This window comes from Lonchura striata, chromosome 15, assembly GCF_050655825.1.
Source record: "Lonchura striata isolate lonStrDom1 chromosome 15, ASM5065582v1, whole genome shotgun sequence".
NCBI classification, from domain to species: Eukaryota; Metazoa; Chordata; class Aves; order Passeriformes; family Estrildidae; genus Lonchura; species Lonchura striata.
Window position 1 is genome coordinate 9885454 of NC_140717.1, and position 15621 is coordinate 9901074.

At 42.0% G+C, this 15621-nt stretch overlaps 1 protein-coding gene across 2 annotated transcripts; it reads right to left on the reverse strand.

Annotated features, from left to right (window-relative positions):
- Positions 1–716: 716 nt before the first annotated feature.
- On the reverse strand, positions 717–15342 carry ANKLE2 (ankyrin repeat and LEM domain containing 2). Of its 2 annotated transcripts, none has more exons than XM_021544496.3 (13): positions 15052–15342; positions 11330–11761; positions 10204–10395; positions 9193–9386; positions 8189–8377; positions 7763–7885; positions 7353–7419; positions 6517–6698; positions 5040–5146; positions 3999–4192; positions 2706–3387; positions 2447–2578; positions 717–1711 (listed from the first exon to the last, which is right to left on the reverse strand). In XM_021544496.3, the coding sequence occupies exons 1-13, from the start codon at positions 15302–15304 to the stop codon at positions 1498–1500; spliced, it is 2961 nt and encodes a 986-aa protein (XP_021400171.3). In that variant the 5' UTR covers positions 15305–15342; the 3' UTR covers positions 717–1497. The 2 variants fall into 2 exon arrangements, with proteins under 2 accessions (XP_021400171.3, XP_077643298.2); XM_077787172.2 differs by having other exon boundaries at positions 10255–10395; positions 15052–15340.
- Between the last annotated feature and the right edge of the window lie 279 nt (positions 15343–15621).

Sequence of the window (15621 nt, forward strand, 5' to 3'; positions counted from 1 at the left end):
ACCAGCCAGGAAGTTGTGAGGGTGCACAGTTTGTGTAGAACAGTCGCTGCCGTGGGAGCAGCCCAGAGCCGCGGCTCTGCAAAGCCCCGGCCGGGGTGGGACCCTGGGGAGCCGGGGCCGGCCCTCCTGCCTCCCATCCCTGTTTGCTCAACGCGGTGCCCTTCTCTGCCAGCCCTGCCAGGGGGCTCCGAGCTCTCACTGACTCTGGCACCAGCCCATCCTAATCCATCCCTTCTCAACAGCACACTCTTGCAGAACTTCATTCTCTGATCCGATTTATCTGTAACAGTAGATAGGTCTTTTTTTATTTCCTTTTTTTTTTTTAACCTAGAGAGCTGTTTCTGGAAGCCTTTCATACAACATTACAAGCACTAGTCTTGAAATGGAAAACTCTCTGGAGTTTTGAAAAGCTTTCTTACTCTCAGCATCATGCTGTCAAAACAAGTCATTCTTAGAAAAGGCTGCAGAATAAAATTATTGACTGCTGTAACAAAAACTCATTACCACATCAACACTAGAGACACAGTAAAAGCTCAGATTTCATAAAAATATTTTGTCCTTAGTCCTCTCTCTTGGGAAATAGCCACTTCCTGGGCCACTGGCTACCATGCTAATATATTACAAACCAGACCATTAAGATAAAGTATCTTGCTGGTAAATTTGCTGAGATTATTGCTGATGTGCTTTTGTGTAATAACTATTCAAATCTGCTACTGTTAATAGATTCTCTGGGGAAAAAATAGCCAGCTATTTTTTAAGCTTTTCTTTTCCCTAAATCTTCCCACTAGCACTTAAAGGAATCCCAATAGTTTCTACAGTGCCCTGTTCTAAAGCACTCGGTAGATCTCAGTGTCTGTAACAGCCTCAGAACAAGCAAACTCGAGGGTCTCTGTGCAGATCTGTGCACACACACATGGACAGACAGGTGAGGGTGGGTGTGGGTATCAACTGCCCAGCCCAGCTGGCTGGAAACACTCTCTGCTGCTGCACAAGGTTTCACATCCCTGCTCCACACTGCAAAGTTGCCCTTGCATTCCCAGGCATGTTTTAGGCTTTTCCCCCTGCAAGCAGGAGAAGGTTTCACTTTCTGCCATCAATCTCCTCTCCCATGTTTTATTTGCTGATGATGCATTTCCTCGACTATCCAAGGTCAAGAAAGGCAGTTGAGGGCTGTGTGTTCATTACAATGAGGATAAGTAGTGATAGCAATTACCACCATTGCTAAGGACTGTTCAGCCCACTGTGGTACTGGCAACAAGGGTTAATTCAGCTACCGGACAACTGCACTGTCACAAACTTCTTGCTCATCACCAGTAATAAATCTACCTCGTATATGGCATTAAGACATATATTCCATTGTTTAAACAAACAGTTGTCCTCAATTGAGGAAAAATAAATAGCCGAGTACAAACCTCATGTCACCTTAGTAACACTGTAGCTTTTCCTCCACTCTAACAATGAGAACAGAACTGAGGCCCCAGGATGAGGAGCTGCATTCTAGTGGGCAGGAGGCTCTGCGAAATAGCGCAGGATGCAGGCGGGGCTGTAGCGCCCGGGGCTCTCCGGAGGGAAGGAGGCAGCGCTGCCGTGCTTCCCCGGACTCCCTGGTATGGGACTGTTCCTTCCTGAACCAGGATACACAGAAGCATTTGGAGGGCAAGCAGCGATGGACTGGGACTGCAATCTTGCCTTCAACGCTGGACTTGGCCAACTGAAAGAAACCAGAAGTCATTGCACACGTTTTAAAGGAAACTGCAATAATGAGAGCAGCACTTGAACTCAGAATCACTTCAGATCTCAGAACCAATGCACCAGCTGAGAAAAATCCTGTCTGGTAAGAGACAGGTCTGGAAGAAGAGAAGGAACAGGAAGAGCATGAAATATTCTATATAGATGTCATTTCTTTCAAAATGACCATGATGACACACACCACCCTTCACATGAACAATTATTTTGGACTGTTGTAATAAAGGATAAAAAAACCCCCACTAATAAAAAGATGTCTAAAGATATTAAATTCACCTTAACATCCCTCAGCACAATCTAAGTACCACAAGGCAACAAACACAACATTCCTGCACTGCATCAAAAATAGGGATATACAAACCAAAAGCACAACTATCACTGGGTCCAGTGAAGGATCAAAGTACCAAATTAGCCAAGTGAGACACTGGCCAAGTGGAGAACAGTCACGTCTGATTTGTCTGTGGAGACATGCTCAAGTTACTTGGAACAGCAGTAGAATGGAAAGAACATGACTGCAGCACAAAAAAGTCCTTATCAACAGACACCAGTCAAATAAGGCTTTGGTGATTAACTTCAGAAAACAGTTAATTCTGCTTAATTTAAAATATGGGTTTGGAAGTAACAAGGCCTTAAATTCTGCTATTCAAGCTGACTCACTGAAAATGTACTTCAGCTCCTTTGACTGAGTTTGCAGCAATACCTTTGCCTGTCAGATGAGGTGTAGGATTGCACCGCATGTTTCCATTTGTAAATCATTGGGAATTTCTGGGGATCAATCTCTGCTCCTTCTATAGCTGCCAAGACATCACCATCCAGCTTTGAGGGCTGCTCCCTAGAATGGAAACAGAACTAGATGAAAAGAGAACCAAGTATTTGTTTACCCCAATTCAAAACAGTTTTATAAACTATCAGCAAAGAGATTGTCTGTGCAAGTAAGAGTTTAAAAAGGCAATTCTTACCCAAGAAGGAATAACTTTAAATTGTCATTTGTAGGTGATGTTTTCAAAAGAAACTTCTGGGAAGAAAGTTCTTGACGTTGCAGTGGCTCCTTAGTCTGAATTCCAGATTCTCTGGACAATCTCTGCTTTTCTAATGGTATTTTGTGGTCTGTCCTTAACTTGGTCTCTCCATGTTTTCCTGTAACACCTAGCTCAGAAGAACTTGCCAGTGACGCTGCAGAGCAGGTCTTGTCCAGAATTCCCTCATTCTCAGTTTTTTCAGTGATTTTATGAGATACTCCTGCAATCTCTTGTTCTTGGAATGACAGGCCTTCAAATTCTGACATCAAATTTGAAACAGGTGACATGAGGCATTCTGACCCATCATGCAGCTGCTTTCTGTCACTGATGATCCTTTTACTGGACACAGGACTGCAAAACCCATTTTTGCTGGCAGCAGCCCCCTTCTCATAGTGCCGAGGGTGAGCTGAGGTCTCTATGATGTTTCCTGCACACTCCATGGACAGGATATCACACTCAGCATCTCCAATGGCAGCAATGCTGGGCTCCTTGGACACCAGAGAGGGGCTGATGTTTCGTGCTGCATTTTGTCTGTTTTTAATTTCTTCTAAGCTCATGTCATCATCATCCTCATCCAAAAATGCTCCAACAGAAATGGAATTGCAGGACTTTTTGCTTTTGCCTGTTAACAATTTTAACAAGAGCAACACATAAGAAGACTTTAAACAGTCAAGTACATAAGCTAGGAAAAAATGTACAATCTTTATGCCTTATTCTACTTCCTGAACACCTCTCCGACTATATGTAACAACATGAACTAACATGGCTAAAGTTACAAAAGCAAAATGCACACAGGGCAAGAGGTGGTCTAAGGTATAAAAGCTTTCCTGGGTTTTGCTTCTTGTGTCTTTTCATGCTCTCAGTTGTAAAGAATTATTCTTTTGTTTTTAAAATGTTATTTATTCAATATCTGTGGATTACAAAATTCTATACTTTTAAGATGAATGCCAAAATGCTCTGAGTGAAAGCATACTGAAGATAGAGGTTTTCTTACAGGGATTTCATTTGGGGCCTACACTCAAATAAACTACTTCACATGAAAGATAAAAACTGTACTTCTACATTCACAGTGTTGTTGGCTCCTTTTCTGAAGCAGTAATCAGATTCTCTGGATTACAGATGAATAATAGCAACCACACCAGGTGAACACTGCTTCCCCTGGGCACCAAGCTTTTTCTGTCCCACTTCTCCCCAGGTACAACCCATTGTTTGCAGCATTTATCCTTTCCTTACCAGAGGGATGTGGAGTTTTATATCTATTGCAGGTTTCATTTTCCCCTGTTTCTGGCTGAGCCTTTTCGCTCATTTCATGATGACTCAGGTACTCTTCTAATTTTTGCAGCCCCTCCTGGGAAGACAGATCAACAAAACAGCCCAGAAATTCCCAGTATTCAACCCACGGGAACCCCAGTTCATGAGCTAACTCCCTGCAATAAATAAAATAAAACGAATCATTTGTGAAGACATAAATATTAGTTAGACAACAGCTTTTCTGATCACATTTTAACAGCTACAGACAGGAGCACAAACGTGAAACCAGGCAACACAATCCCACCACAATCAACAGTCTGCAAAAGCACAGATACATCCTTAGCAAAGTATCACCTCATTTGTTCTACAGCATTTTCCACATTTCATCTACTATTTTTACAGTTGGTAGCATAAACATTGCTGTCTTTAAGCTGGCTGTATCTAGACATCAGACAGAGAAGAATCCCCACTGATACTGCATGCACCAGCTTTTTCTATTTTGGAATGGGAGAGGGAGGAGGAAGTGAGGGATTATTTTATAGACTGAAATGCAGTCAGCTTTTAACAAAGTATTTTTTTTCCAAATGTTGCTGATACAAGGTATTTTAGCTGCAAGGACACACCACACACACACAGCTTTTATAAACCAGGAAATTTGTATTAGAATATTTTCATTCTACTCCCTTTTAACAATCCCTCACTTTCACTGAACAAACAGGCTATGCATAATTTTAGATCTGACAAATGAGGCAAGTAAACATCTGTGAAAAGCATTCCACACATACCATCAATAACAGTTAAAATCTTTATTGCCAAAGCTAAGAAAAATAGGTCTCACATTTTAACTATCTTATTTACACAAAAATACAGTAAAAATCCAACCGCAAAATATTTCTTTAAATATTTCTGCAGTAGCTTTTGCCCCAATATATTGTGAAGTGAGTAATAACTGTGCTCTCAGCATAGTGTTTTGCTTTTGCATGCTCTATTATTAAGTTTTTATATTGACAATCTTTTAGATACCTTCCAACTCTTTCAACACCTCTCTCCAGATCAGATTTCCTGACATTGTGAAAGAAGCCAGCTCTCTCTCGTGGTGGAGTCTTCCACAGCCTGCGAAATTCTTCAGCCTTTAAAAAACAGAAATAAATACAAAAATTACCCCCCCAGTATGAACTCGCTCAGTGCTGGCTAAACATCTACCTAGAGGTCTAGAAGATGTTCAGCTGTTTGCTGTCCACAAGTGCTGCTCAACTCCAGATATGAAGGATCTCACACTGGATCTAAAGTTACTCCTTTCACTACTGGTGGTTACTCTGATCTCTTAACTGCTCATGAAAGAGAAGGACCTCAATGTACAATCATCAGAAAATCAACAGACACCACATCTGCCTGGTTTTAATGTGTGTGCAGCAGGAAACAGAACTGCCTTCTGATTTTGCCATGTCATCCTATTTAATTCCAAATACTTCCTGATCATTGTTTTCTAGGATGCAAAGGAGACATCTTTTTATGTACAGTCCTGCTACAATTATTAGAATAAATTCTTGCTGTCTATTTTGAAGTTGGAATGCCTCAGGGGAAATTTTTTGCAAAATCCTGCACTTCACTTTATATGACGAAGATCACAACGATGACTAAGAATTACATTCAGACATTAAAAATACTTTTCAGCAATTAAAATTATGAACTGTTTACACCCTAGATAATATTTTATGGAGTATAAATGATATTTACATTTATGTCAGTTAGACAGCAAATTGATCAAGAACATCTGGGAGAAAAAGCATTAAGCATTTTAGTAGACCTCGATTGTAAAGAATGCAACCATCAGTCCTCCACTGCATTTATTCACTGCTTCTAAAGCTGTCATATTTACAGCATGTTCACATTAAATAAATGAGTCAAATAAACACCTGTAAGTTTGAAATATATTTAACAGATATCTAAGTATTCCTTCTGAAAACTGAAGATTTTGCTTTTCACTATACAGACAATACATTTCCAAAACCATCCCAGCACCTACTACTTGGTTGTCAGTTTTTCCATCTAGAAAAATATATTTATGTTAATTCAACAAGCAGAGGTTAACATCCAGTGGCAACTTCTAGAAATGAGATAAAGATACAGTTAAAGTTTTTAAAACTGATTCATAGCTGCTTTGAAAGGCTTTGCTTCAGGTTAGAAAGTTACAGCAATTATCTGTAAGAAATTAAAGGTTTGCCAAAGGTGCTCTTTGAATAGATTCCAAGAGGAAAAAGAAAACCATTTTTGACTGAACTGCTACTGTTCTTATTTACACCACATTTCTGTCTGCAACAATAAAAAAGTATTTGCAAGTTTCTGTGCTTCTCCATGGAGGAAGATCCATCTCCTCAGCAAAGAGAGCCACAATCCGTACCAGGAGCAAGCTCCACCACACAGGAACCCTGTGGAGATCTTCTTTATTCATAAAAAGGAGAAGCATAGGCATTGGAGTCACAGGGAGTTCTCTCCTTACCTTTGAGGGGCTCATGGGGCCTGCAAAAGCCCTGATGGACAGCACGGGGTCCTTGGGGCTGCCGGGGTATTTCGGCCAAGCTCTCTGGGGGCCATCGTCTGTCTGGTCGGGCGACCACGGTGCCCCAATGACCGGAGCTGAGGAATTGTCCTCTGCCCTCAGGAGTGGGACATAATAGTGACCTAAAATAAATCATACAAAGCTTTCTCATTCACTTGATGTTGCATCAGACTGCTGCTCCTTCCTGGACTGCCAATGCACCCGTACACTGAACCATCTAACTTGACTTCATTCGTAAAACTACTTGTAATGCAGGCTCACTGCTTCAGTGATTACAGATCACATTTTAGTGTAGGTTCCCTCCTCTTTCAAACACAAAAACACCTGCAATAATCCATAAAGCCCTTCCCTCAGGGTCTTTTAACATTTTTCACAACCTCCTTTTGCCTAAACACACACATGACAAAACACAGAAAGTTCTGTGTCAAGGAAATTATAAAATGACAGGATTCTCCATCATGACAGACACATCTCTTGTCCTCCAAAAGTTTTTTGTTTCTTTTAGACTGAACACTCTGCTCCAGGCTTACTGAATCAGGGCCTTGCCTACATTACAGAGCCATGAGGGCAACCTTGTGATCCATACATTAAGAGTTCTGACTGTCATTTAAAAGACAAAAATTTCTCTGTCTCTGCTCAATTTTAGAGCTTCCCTTTGGTTTTCAGAGCACTGTACAGCAGCATCATTTATGAACTAAAATGCTACAGAAAGCAAACAGTAGACAGCCAAGATCCAAAATACATGCCTGATACAGTACAAAACTCTGCATACAGACCTTTCAAGTACTCTTTTATCTTTTCTTTCAATTCAGCAGATTTGTTCTTGCTTCTTTCACAAACTACCTGTTAATATATTTTTACTTGTTAGGGCAGCATAATAACCTTTTCAAATCAATTGCAATGTCTGTTCTTTCTGAACAATCACATTATTGGCCCCTACCCATCTCACCCAGTACTTTTAATTAACAGTAAAATTCAACTAAAATAGATCCAACTTCATTAATTCTAAAACTTTTCCACAGACACAATCAGCATAAAATATTTGTAATGTTATACAGAATTTACTCTTTAATCATGACACTAGCACTTTACTACAAGTCTTCTATCTATGGTGGTAATGTCTGAATATGAAAAATGCTGATCTGGATAACATTTCTGGGTTTGATGTGGACATGAAGAGACTTACTTCTGCTGGAGTTTGATCATATTTGTTTCTTGGATTTTTTACAATGGCTGGGTGTGAGGTAAGCACGTTAACCACATCCACATTCCCAAACTTGCAAGCAAAATGCAGTGGAGTATCAAACCACTGCAGTGGGAAAAAGAGAAAAATTCACATGCACTTAGAAAGATTGTAAAGTCGATACCACACATTTAATTTTGAGACAGGAAAGTAAATACATGTCATGACTAATTGTCTCAGCTCTTAACAAATCTTTTCCCACCATAGTGCAGAATAATGATTACCAAAACCCACAGAACTCATGGACAGCTCCTCTTCAGCTCTCTTTCAGTCTCCCTTACACATCCTTAGCCCTTTCCAGTTATAATTATAATAGTAATAATAACAATAACAACAACAATAAAAAACAGGTAACCCCTGAGATCTTACCATTTTATCTGGAGTGTTCAGGTAAAGGTCAACAATGTATTGGATGCGTTTCTTCAACATGACATCGTTATCATCTGGGTACATCAGCCTCATAAATTCTGGATTTTCCAGAGTGTCCAGCAATAACTGGCAGATAGCAGGCTGGTTCTCCTTGGCAGCAACATGCATGACATTGTACCTACACCCTTCCTGAAGAAAAGACCAGTATTAGAATGATCCTCAGTCTAAACTGCTTTCTTACACCCAGAGATGTAACTGATAGAACTGTGAAAATACATGGGTTCCTACAGTGAGTTTTATATGGATATTTTTGTTAAAACTTATCTTTGCACCCATATTATTCTTATAATTAATGAAATTATTCTTACACTCAGTGCCTTTATTTAAGGGAAGAATGTGGCAAAAAAGGTACATTAAGATATTACACAGTACAGGCAGGTAGGAAGTTCAGTTTAGATAAAGAGCAGGAAAGTGGGTATAGAAATAAAAAATTCAGCTGCTTTGCTATATTACATAAAAAATTTCAACAACTTCACAGAGCTGGTCTGATACAAGCTGAAGTGAGATTGTCAGTTTTGCTAAATGGCACCTTATACATTGTTTTGGAATTTAATGGAGGTGCTTAGATAAGCAATGATGTAGGAATTCCTAATTACAGCCCTGGCTGTACCCTGGTCCTTAAATTTAGCCTGTCTTAAAAAAGATTGCAATTACTTGGAGGAAACCAAACAGTAATAAGACTACTATTGCACTACTGAACACAACTATTCCTCCCCTGAAGAACTGCACACTCAGTTCCTTTAGCTGTGCTGGAGCTCTCAGGGTGACCAACAGAGAAGTGTCCCAGCTGCTGTCAGTGAACACAGAAACCCTGCACTGGGTGCAAGGAGATGTCGTGAAGGAGGAGCAGGAAACATCATCCCTTCCACTTCTGCTTTCAGGCCCCAAAAGCTCCATCACTAAACCAGAACCTGGATTCTCCTGTTTTGTTGCTGGTTTTTCACCTGTACAATCGTTGGGTTGTCTCCTGACCCAATCAGGTAACGAGGGTTACTCCAAATAAGGTCTGAAAAGGTTGTTGTGTCTCCTTTCTCCACAGCTTTCCGAAGCTTAGCTGTGAGATCTTGAGTCCGTGGACTTTTGTAGCTGTTGGCTCTCTCCTTGTTCACAGTGTCACTCTCAGGGGAGCACAAACCATCTATCAAAACACAAATCACTCCTTTCTAGATACATTCTTTCCAGTGATCACCATTTGCACACCCAGAACATGAAAAGTTTCCTTTTAATCTTAACAATGTATTAATTTAACCTCTTTAATATACAGGAGCGAGGAAACGGAACTCAACAAGGAGACATTTAAATACACCAGTAGTTGGTAATAGGGAGGGAGAGGAAAATGATTCATCAACTTGTAAAATTGTTTCAGTCTTTAATAGGGACTGGTAAACGTTGTAATTAGCAGTCTGCTCCCATCCAAATTTAAAAGGAAAATTCAGCAAGAAACAACCATTTTCTGATAATTAAAATTACTTCTGCAGTTCTGTAACTCCTAAATCACTTTAATCTAGCAACTGGGAATGCTGTGAAATATAATCAGTGCTTACCATTTTATTTCTGAACTTACAAATATACTTAGAATTGAGTACAGTTTTAATATCCAGTGCAATTTTATCTGTCTTACTAAACGTGAAAATCCTGAAGTCCATAAATCAAATCAAATCCTAACAAATATGACCATGGAATACAAAGCAAAGTATCCATGCAGATCATTACCTACATTTCACCTTTAGAAGAGTAGCAATGGTACTTTACTTTTAAAACATTTTCCACATTTTAAACATTTCTACACTTAAAATAAAAGTTCTTTTAAACTTCAATTTCTTCAGTGCTTCATCTTTGAATTTTTTCTGTTATTAGTATATTGGTACTAATAGGAGTTGTTACTCCTCTCACAAAAAAAAAAAATCAATGCTTTCTATTGCATCTACTGTACTGAGAAGAAGTTCCCCACTTACCTCTGTTAAATGATCCCATTTTCACTGGAGACAAACATAAAGAGGACTTGCCTGGAGATGGGAAATAATCACAGATTCCTTTAGCAAATTTCTCAGCATCCTCTCTGTTTGTAAAAGCTTTAAAACGGGAACCCTTAATCATCTTAACAGCCTGGAGAGCTTCTTTCCTATCTTCATACACATGTATTCTCTCTGCAACAAAGAACCAACAAAGTTACATTGCTTTAATAATCTCAGATTTCAATTCCTAGACATATTACAGAATCATTAGACTATCATTCCAGCTTTGGTCTCAGATTGTTTCTCTTACAAAACAGGACATAAAGGTCAAAAGTCCTTTTAAATCCTGTCTCTTGGATACTGAGTAGGAGCCTCCCACACACTCCAGGTAATGTCAGGTGATCCCTGCACAGGGCTCAGCCATTCCCATCAACCAACACCCCTTTAATGGATGCACCACCTTCACCAAAGCACTTCACTTTTAGATGGAAAAGCAAACTCAGAGCTTATTCACCCTGCGTTACTTTTGATGCTGCCTTGTTCAGAAAGACCAACCTTGTAACTGATCCACAACTTTAAGATCTACGCTGAAAATCTTAGATAATAAACAAATCCTTCTTTTTCTTTAATGATATTGTTCAAATAAGGATATCTTAATATACCTTTTCTTAGTAAGAATTCTTACTACTGTCCCAGAGGAAATGATCCTGTGCACTACTCTACTCCTGCCAGGAACAGAAAGGAAGATAGGAAATCTTTTAGAAGAGATCATTTAAGCTTCAACTGATGACAGTATAAATAGTTAAATGATTGCTTATTTACAGGACTACTTTTTATTCTTGAAAGGGATTAAAGACACTGGATGGGTCTTTATTTCTTTAATAAGAAATAATTTTCTTCATCTGAGCTACACAGAGTAGAGGATCCTCATATGTTGGAATTCTAATGGCAAACACCTGAGATGTCTTGAACTGTTGTCTCTTTGTCTCAGAATAAATACTGTTTATAGGACCAAAGAAATACTTCAAACAATGTCTACAATACTAAAGCAGTGGTGTTCAGAACACCTGTTACTCAGACATTACTAAAATGCCTATCACTGGAAATAAGGGCAGTGAGTATTCACCATTCCTTGCCAGGATGTCGTCATAAACTGGGCAAACACCATAGAACAGTGGAGGATCTCTGGACGGTGTTGGAGCAGGGATTTGTGAATCAGCACCACAGGCTGCAGCTGAACAGTTCATGTGTGTCACAGCATCTTCTTCTGGAGGGTTCAGACCCACAGAGTACCCAAAATCTGCCTCCTCAGAAGCACTTCCATGGCTGTTGTGATTCACTGGGACATTTCCAGCAGCCTCCTCTGACAGAGCAGACCCTTCCTCCTCCAATGCTCCTTGCTGATCCAACAGCGCCTGAGCCAACTTTTTTTCAAAAATAAACCTTGTAGTTGCAGTAATGGGCCCACATTTCAGTCCTGCTTTCACAATCTCTTCTCTAAGCTCATCATGGCTGAGCTTCTTTAATCGGGGTAATATTGTATCCATTGTTATTCCACCTACAAGAAAGGCAAAAGAGGAGAAAAACTGAAAAAAAACAAAACTTCTGCTAATTAAATGGTGTATTAAAGCAAAGGGAAAAAATGCCTCTTAGCAATTTCTTGAGATTCTGAAGATATCCTTGCAATGCAGAAAAGACAAAATATTTTTCAATTCAATGTTTTTAAGCTACCAGACCCATAGGAAGTTTATTTCCTCCTCTCTCAACTACTTCAAAGAATATTTATAGCTTACATTTTGTTCTTGGTAGTCCTTTTTCAATTGCTTCTGAAGTGAAAATTGAATCTAGAGCATTTATTCATTAAAATTTATGACAGGCTGAGGAATATTTGATTCCTGTCAAGAAGACACAATTTATTTGTGCAATGCAGTACAAGGACACAAGCACCAGTCAGCCCCAAGACAAGGGGCTGCACCTCCAGCTAAAGGCACAGAAGTATTTCTAGTATTTCCTTAGGACTTTGTGGCTGACAGAAGTCTAAGGAACAAGCACAACACAGCAGCCAGGGCAGGCTTTCTCTGGCTGTGATGAAAGGCTAGAAATACGTACACAGCATGTTGTTTCCCAGGCCTGTTTTGAGAGCAAACAGCCAGAAGACAAAAACAACTGATCTTTTCAGATCTCCTTCTCCAACAAAAAACAGAAGCTGGGAGAATGTCTCCATTTCCAGAGGAACATCCTTCTCTCTGCTATGATAAAATTCCCCAGGCTCACACCCCTTCATGTAATCCACACTGACAGCTTCCACACCGGTCAGCAAGAAGAAACTAAAACCAAATTGAAGCCAACACAAATTCCTTGCTCTGAAAAACACAGCTGAAAAATACAAGATTTGGGCAGCTCAAAAATGTAAGAAGCTTTCACATGATTTCATCAGGTGCTGCAGCCACGTACCTGCACACAGGCTGTGACTCCCCTGGCACACTGCTCGGGAAGGGAAGCTCCAGACAGGAATGATTCAGCTGTGCCATTCCCTCAGCCTCCTTCGCTCCTGCCTTGCACTGCCCCCTCCTCCACTGCTGAGCCATTTCATGAGGCCTCTACTGCTATGGCCGTTTTAGTACTTTATTTTCAATTTTAGGTTTCATCCTCAGTTAAATGACACTTAAGACTAGTTTTCATATATTTAAAAAAACCTAAATGCACGCTCTAAGTTTTTGTAGCCTTCAGCAGCAATCAATACAGCACCACATTAAGTTACACTGCAATATGAGTTAGAACAAACACATTCCTAGCATTAGGAAATACTATGGAAATGTACTTAATGCCAAACTTCAATAGTCCTTCAATTATTACAAGTCAACAGTCATGTGAGTTTGAGGGCTGCTTCCTTGGAGGGACATTTCCTTTGAGAGCTGACTCTTTTTTATGAACCTCTTATTTTGAATGTCTGTGGTTAGAGAACAACATAACATCAGTCCCTGAACATTTCACAAGTATTAACTGGAACCTCGTTGAAACAAAGGGAAATGAGAGTATTTCCAAGTAAAAAACCCCACCAAACAGCAGCAGAGCCACAGCTGATGCTGCTGAGCCACTTCCCCAAAGTATTGTAGTTCCCCTGTGATTCCTGAGCTTCCAAGCAACCTCACTGTTTTGGTTATCTGACCTGCCCACAAGACTACAAAACAGATATGAAAGATCCTCTTACTTGTTTTTAATTCTTAATTGTCTTATTTTTTAAAATAACATTTGCTACCAGTATGTTTTAATCAAGGGATGTGCCCCTAAGGTCAAATAAAATATCCAAACTTGCTATTCTAAGGATTTTCCCTTTGAGACTGCATACTGTAAAATCACAAGGAAGATGAAAACTCAGGGGTGAGAAAGTTCACGGTAAAAACAGCTCAATGAAAACACTCTGAGAAGTCAACATAATGCCTTAAAGAATTAGCTCAGAAATGCTCCTATTTTTAGGGTTCAGAACTAGCACAATCATTCTGCAGGAGAGCAGGCCTGTACATATATATAATTCATGTGTGGAGAGTAGACAGGAACGTGCAAAAATCATTCCTGCTTTGTAGTTAAGCAAAAAAATGCTGTGAGGGAGTGATTTCTCTGCTTTCTCATGTTTTGACAGACCCTGGTATGTAAAACATAGTGCTCAAAATTTTGTCTGTTAAAAGTTATTTATTTTGTGTGTCTATTACAACTCTGGCACAAAAGAATCAAAATGAGATGGCAAAGGAGACCAGCAGTGAAGAATCAGGTTTAAGATCTGCTGTTGGTATGAAGTTTTCTATAGGGCGTTTGGTGTGGAAATAGGGAAAACATTGTTGGAGTGACAACACAGAACGCTCACAAAACCCATTTGTGCTCTGACAATAGAATTTCAGCTAAATTAGATAAGCATTATTGATTTTTCATTTCATTACCTATTTTAATCTGTCAAAACAAAATGTTTCACTTGCAAACCTGAGAAAGAGTAACTGCTCATTCTGAGACAATCCTGTGACTCTTTGTTATGTGTAGGTAACAAATGAGATTATTTGAACCATAAAATGTGTAATACAACTACAAATGATCCAGAGCACAGCCAGCACTGAGGTTGCTACCTCTTCTAGTTCAGCATGTAAGGCCTTGTTGCTTTAACAACATATTCTAGGGTTCTTCCAAATCAATCAAAACATGGAAGAACGGACAAGAATCGTATTTTCCCTTGTCTTACTAGGTCAGTATGAAACAGCAGAATCTGCTTCCAAAAAAAAAATTAAGCCTAGACCCATGACAGAATAAACAACTGATTTCTAAGGATGGCAGTACTATTTTACTCTACTAGTATCCTTAAAAACCTTCAATAAATGAGTAATGTAAGAAAACTGCTCTTTTTGGCTGTTTTGTTTTTTTTTCCCGAGGCAGGAACGGAGAGTCACATCCTGGCTTTAGCTGTGTTCGGCTGATGGGATTCGCATATGTGAGAGAACCGCGGCTCCGCGATGGGGCGATTTCTCTGTACCGCCGGTGGGCGAACGAGCCACCAGTTATCAACTACGTGGCTGAAAGGGAACTGCTGAACTAACTTGAAACAAGGCACGGGAGAAGAAAAAAGGGAAGGAAAACGGGACAGCTTTCCAGGGAGGAGAAGCGCACACGCTGTCTAGAGGCGGCGCGGGAGGGGATGCGGAGCCGCAGCGGGGCCGCGACACGGCGGGCAGGGCGGGCAGGGCGGCGGGGCCCGCCCGGCCGGGCCCTGGGCCCGCACGGCCTCCCCGGGCGGCGCCCGGTGCCCGCTCCCGGCCCTGCCGCGGGGCGAGGGCAGCACCACCCCCGGCTCCCCGAGTCTCTCACCTGGGCGGCTCCCGCTGCAGCGCTGGCTCCCCGCGGCGCGCTGGGGAGCCGGGGACGCGATGGGGGTCGCGGAGGAGATGGCGGTCTCCGCCGCCGCTCGGCGGCCGCCCGGCCTCCTGTCCCGCAGCCGCAGCAGCCAGCCCACGGCGCCGATGACGGCGCAGGCGGCCAGGAGCTCCCAGCACGGCCATCGGCCCCAGCCGGCTCCCCACAGCGACTCCCAGCCCCCGGCGGCCCCGACCCACCGCTCCATGCCCGGCCCGCGGCCCGCCCGCCGGCCGTGCCCGCACGCCCTCAGGGACGGTACCTCCGCGGCCTCGCGGCCTCCGCCTCCTCCGCCCGCGCCCGCCCCCCAGCAGACGCGGCGGCGGCTCCGCCCGGCGCTGACGGGGCCCAGCTGCCGGCCCGGGCCTCACCGTGGCCGCGGCTCCGCTCGGGCGGCGGGCAGGGCCGGGGAGGCCGAGGCGAGCGCGGCGGCTCCGGCGGAACGCGCGGCGGCTCCGCGCGCAGCCGGGGCGGAACGCGCGGCGGCTCCGCGCGCAGCCGGGGCGGAACGCGCGGCGGCTCCGC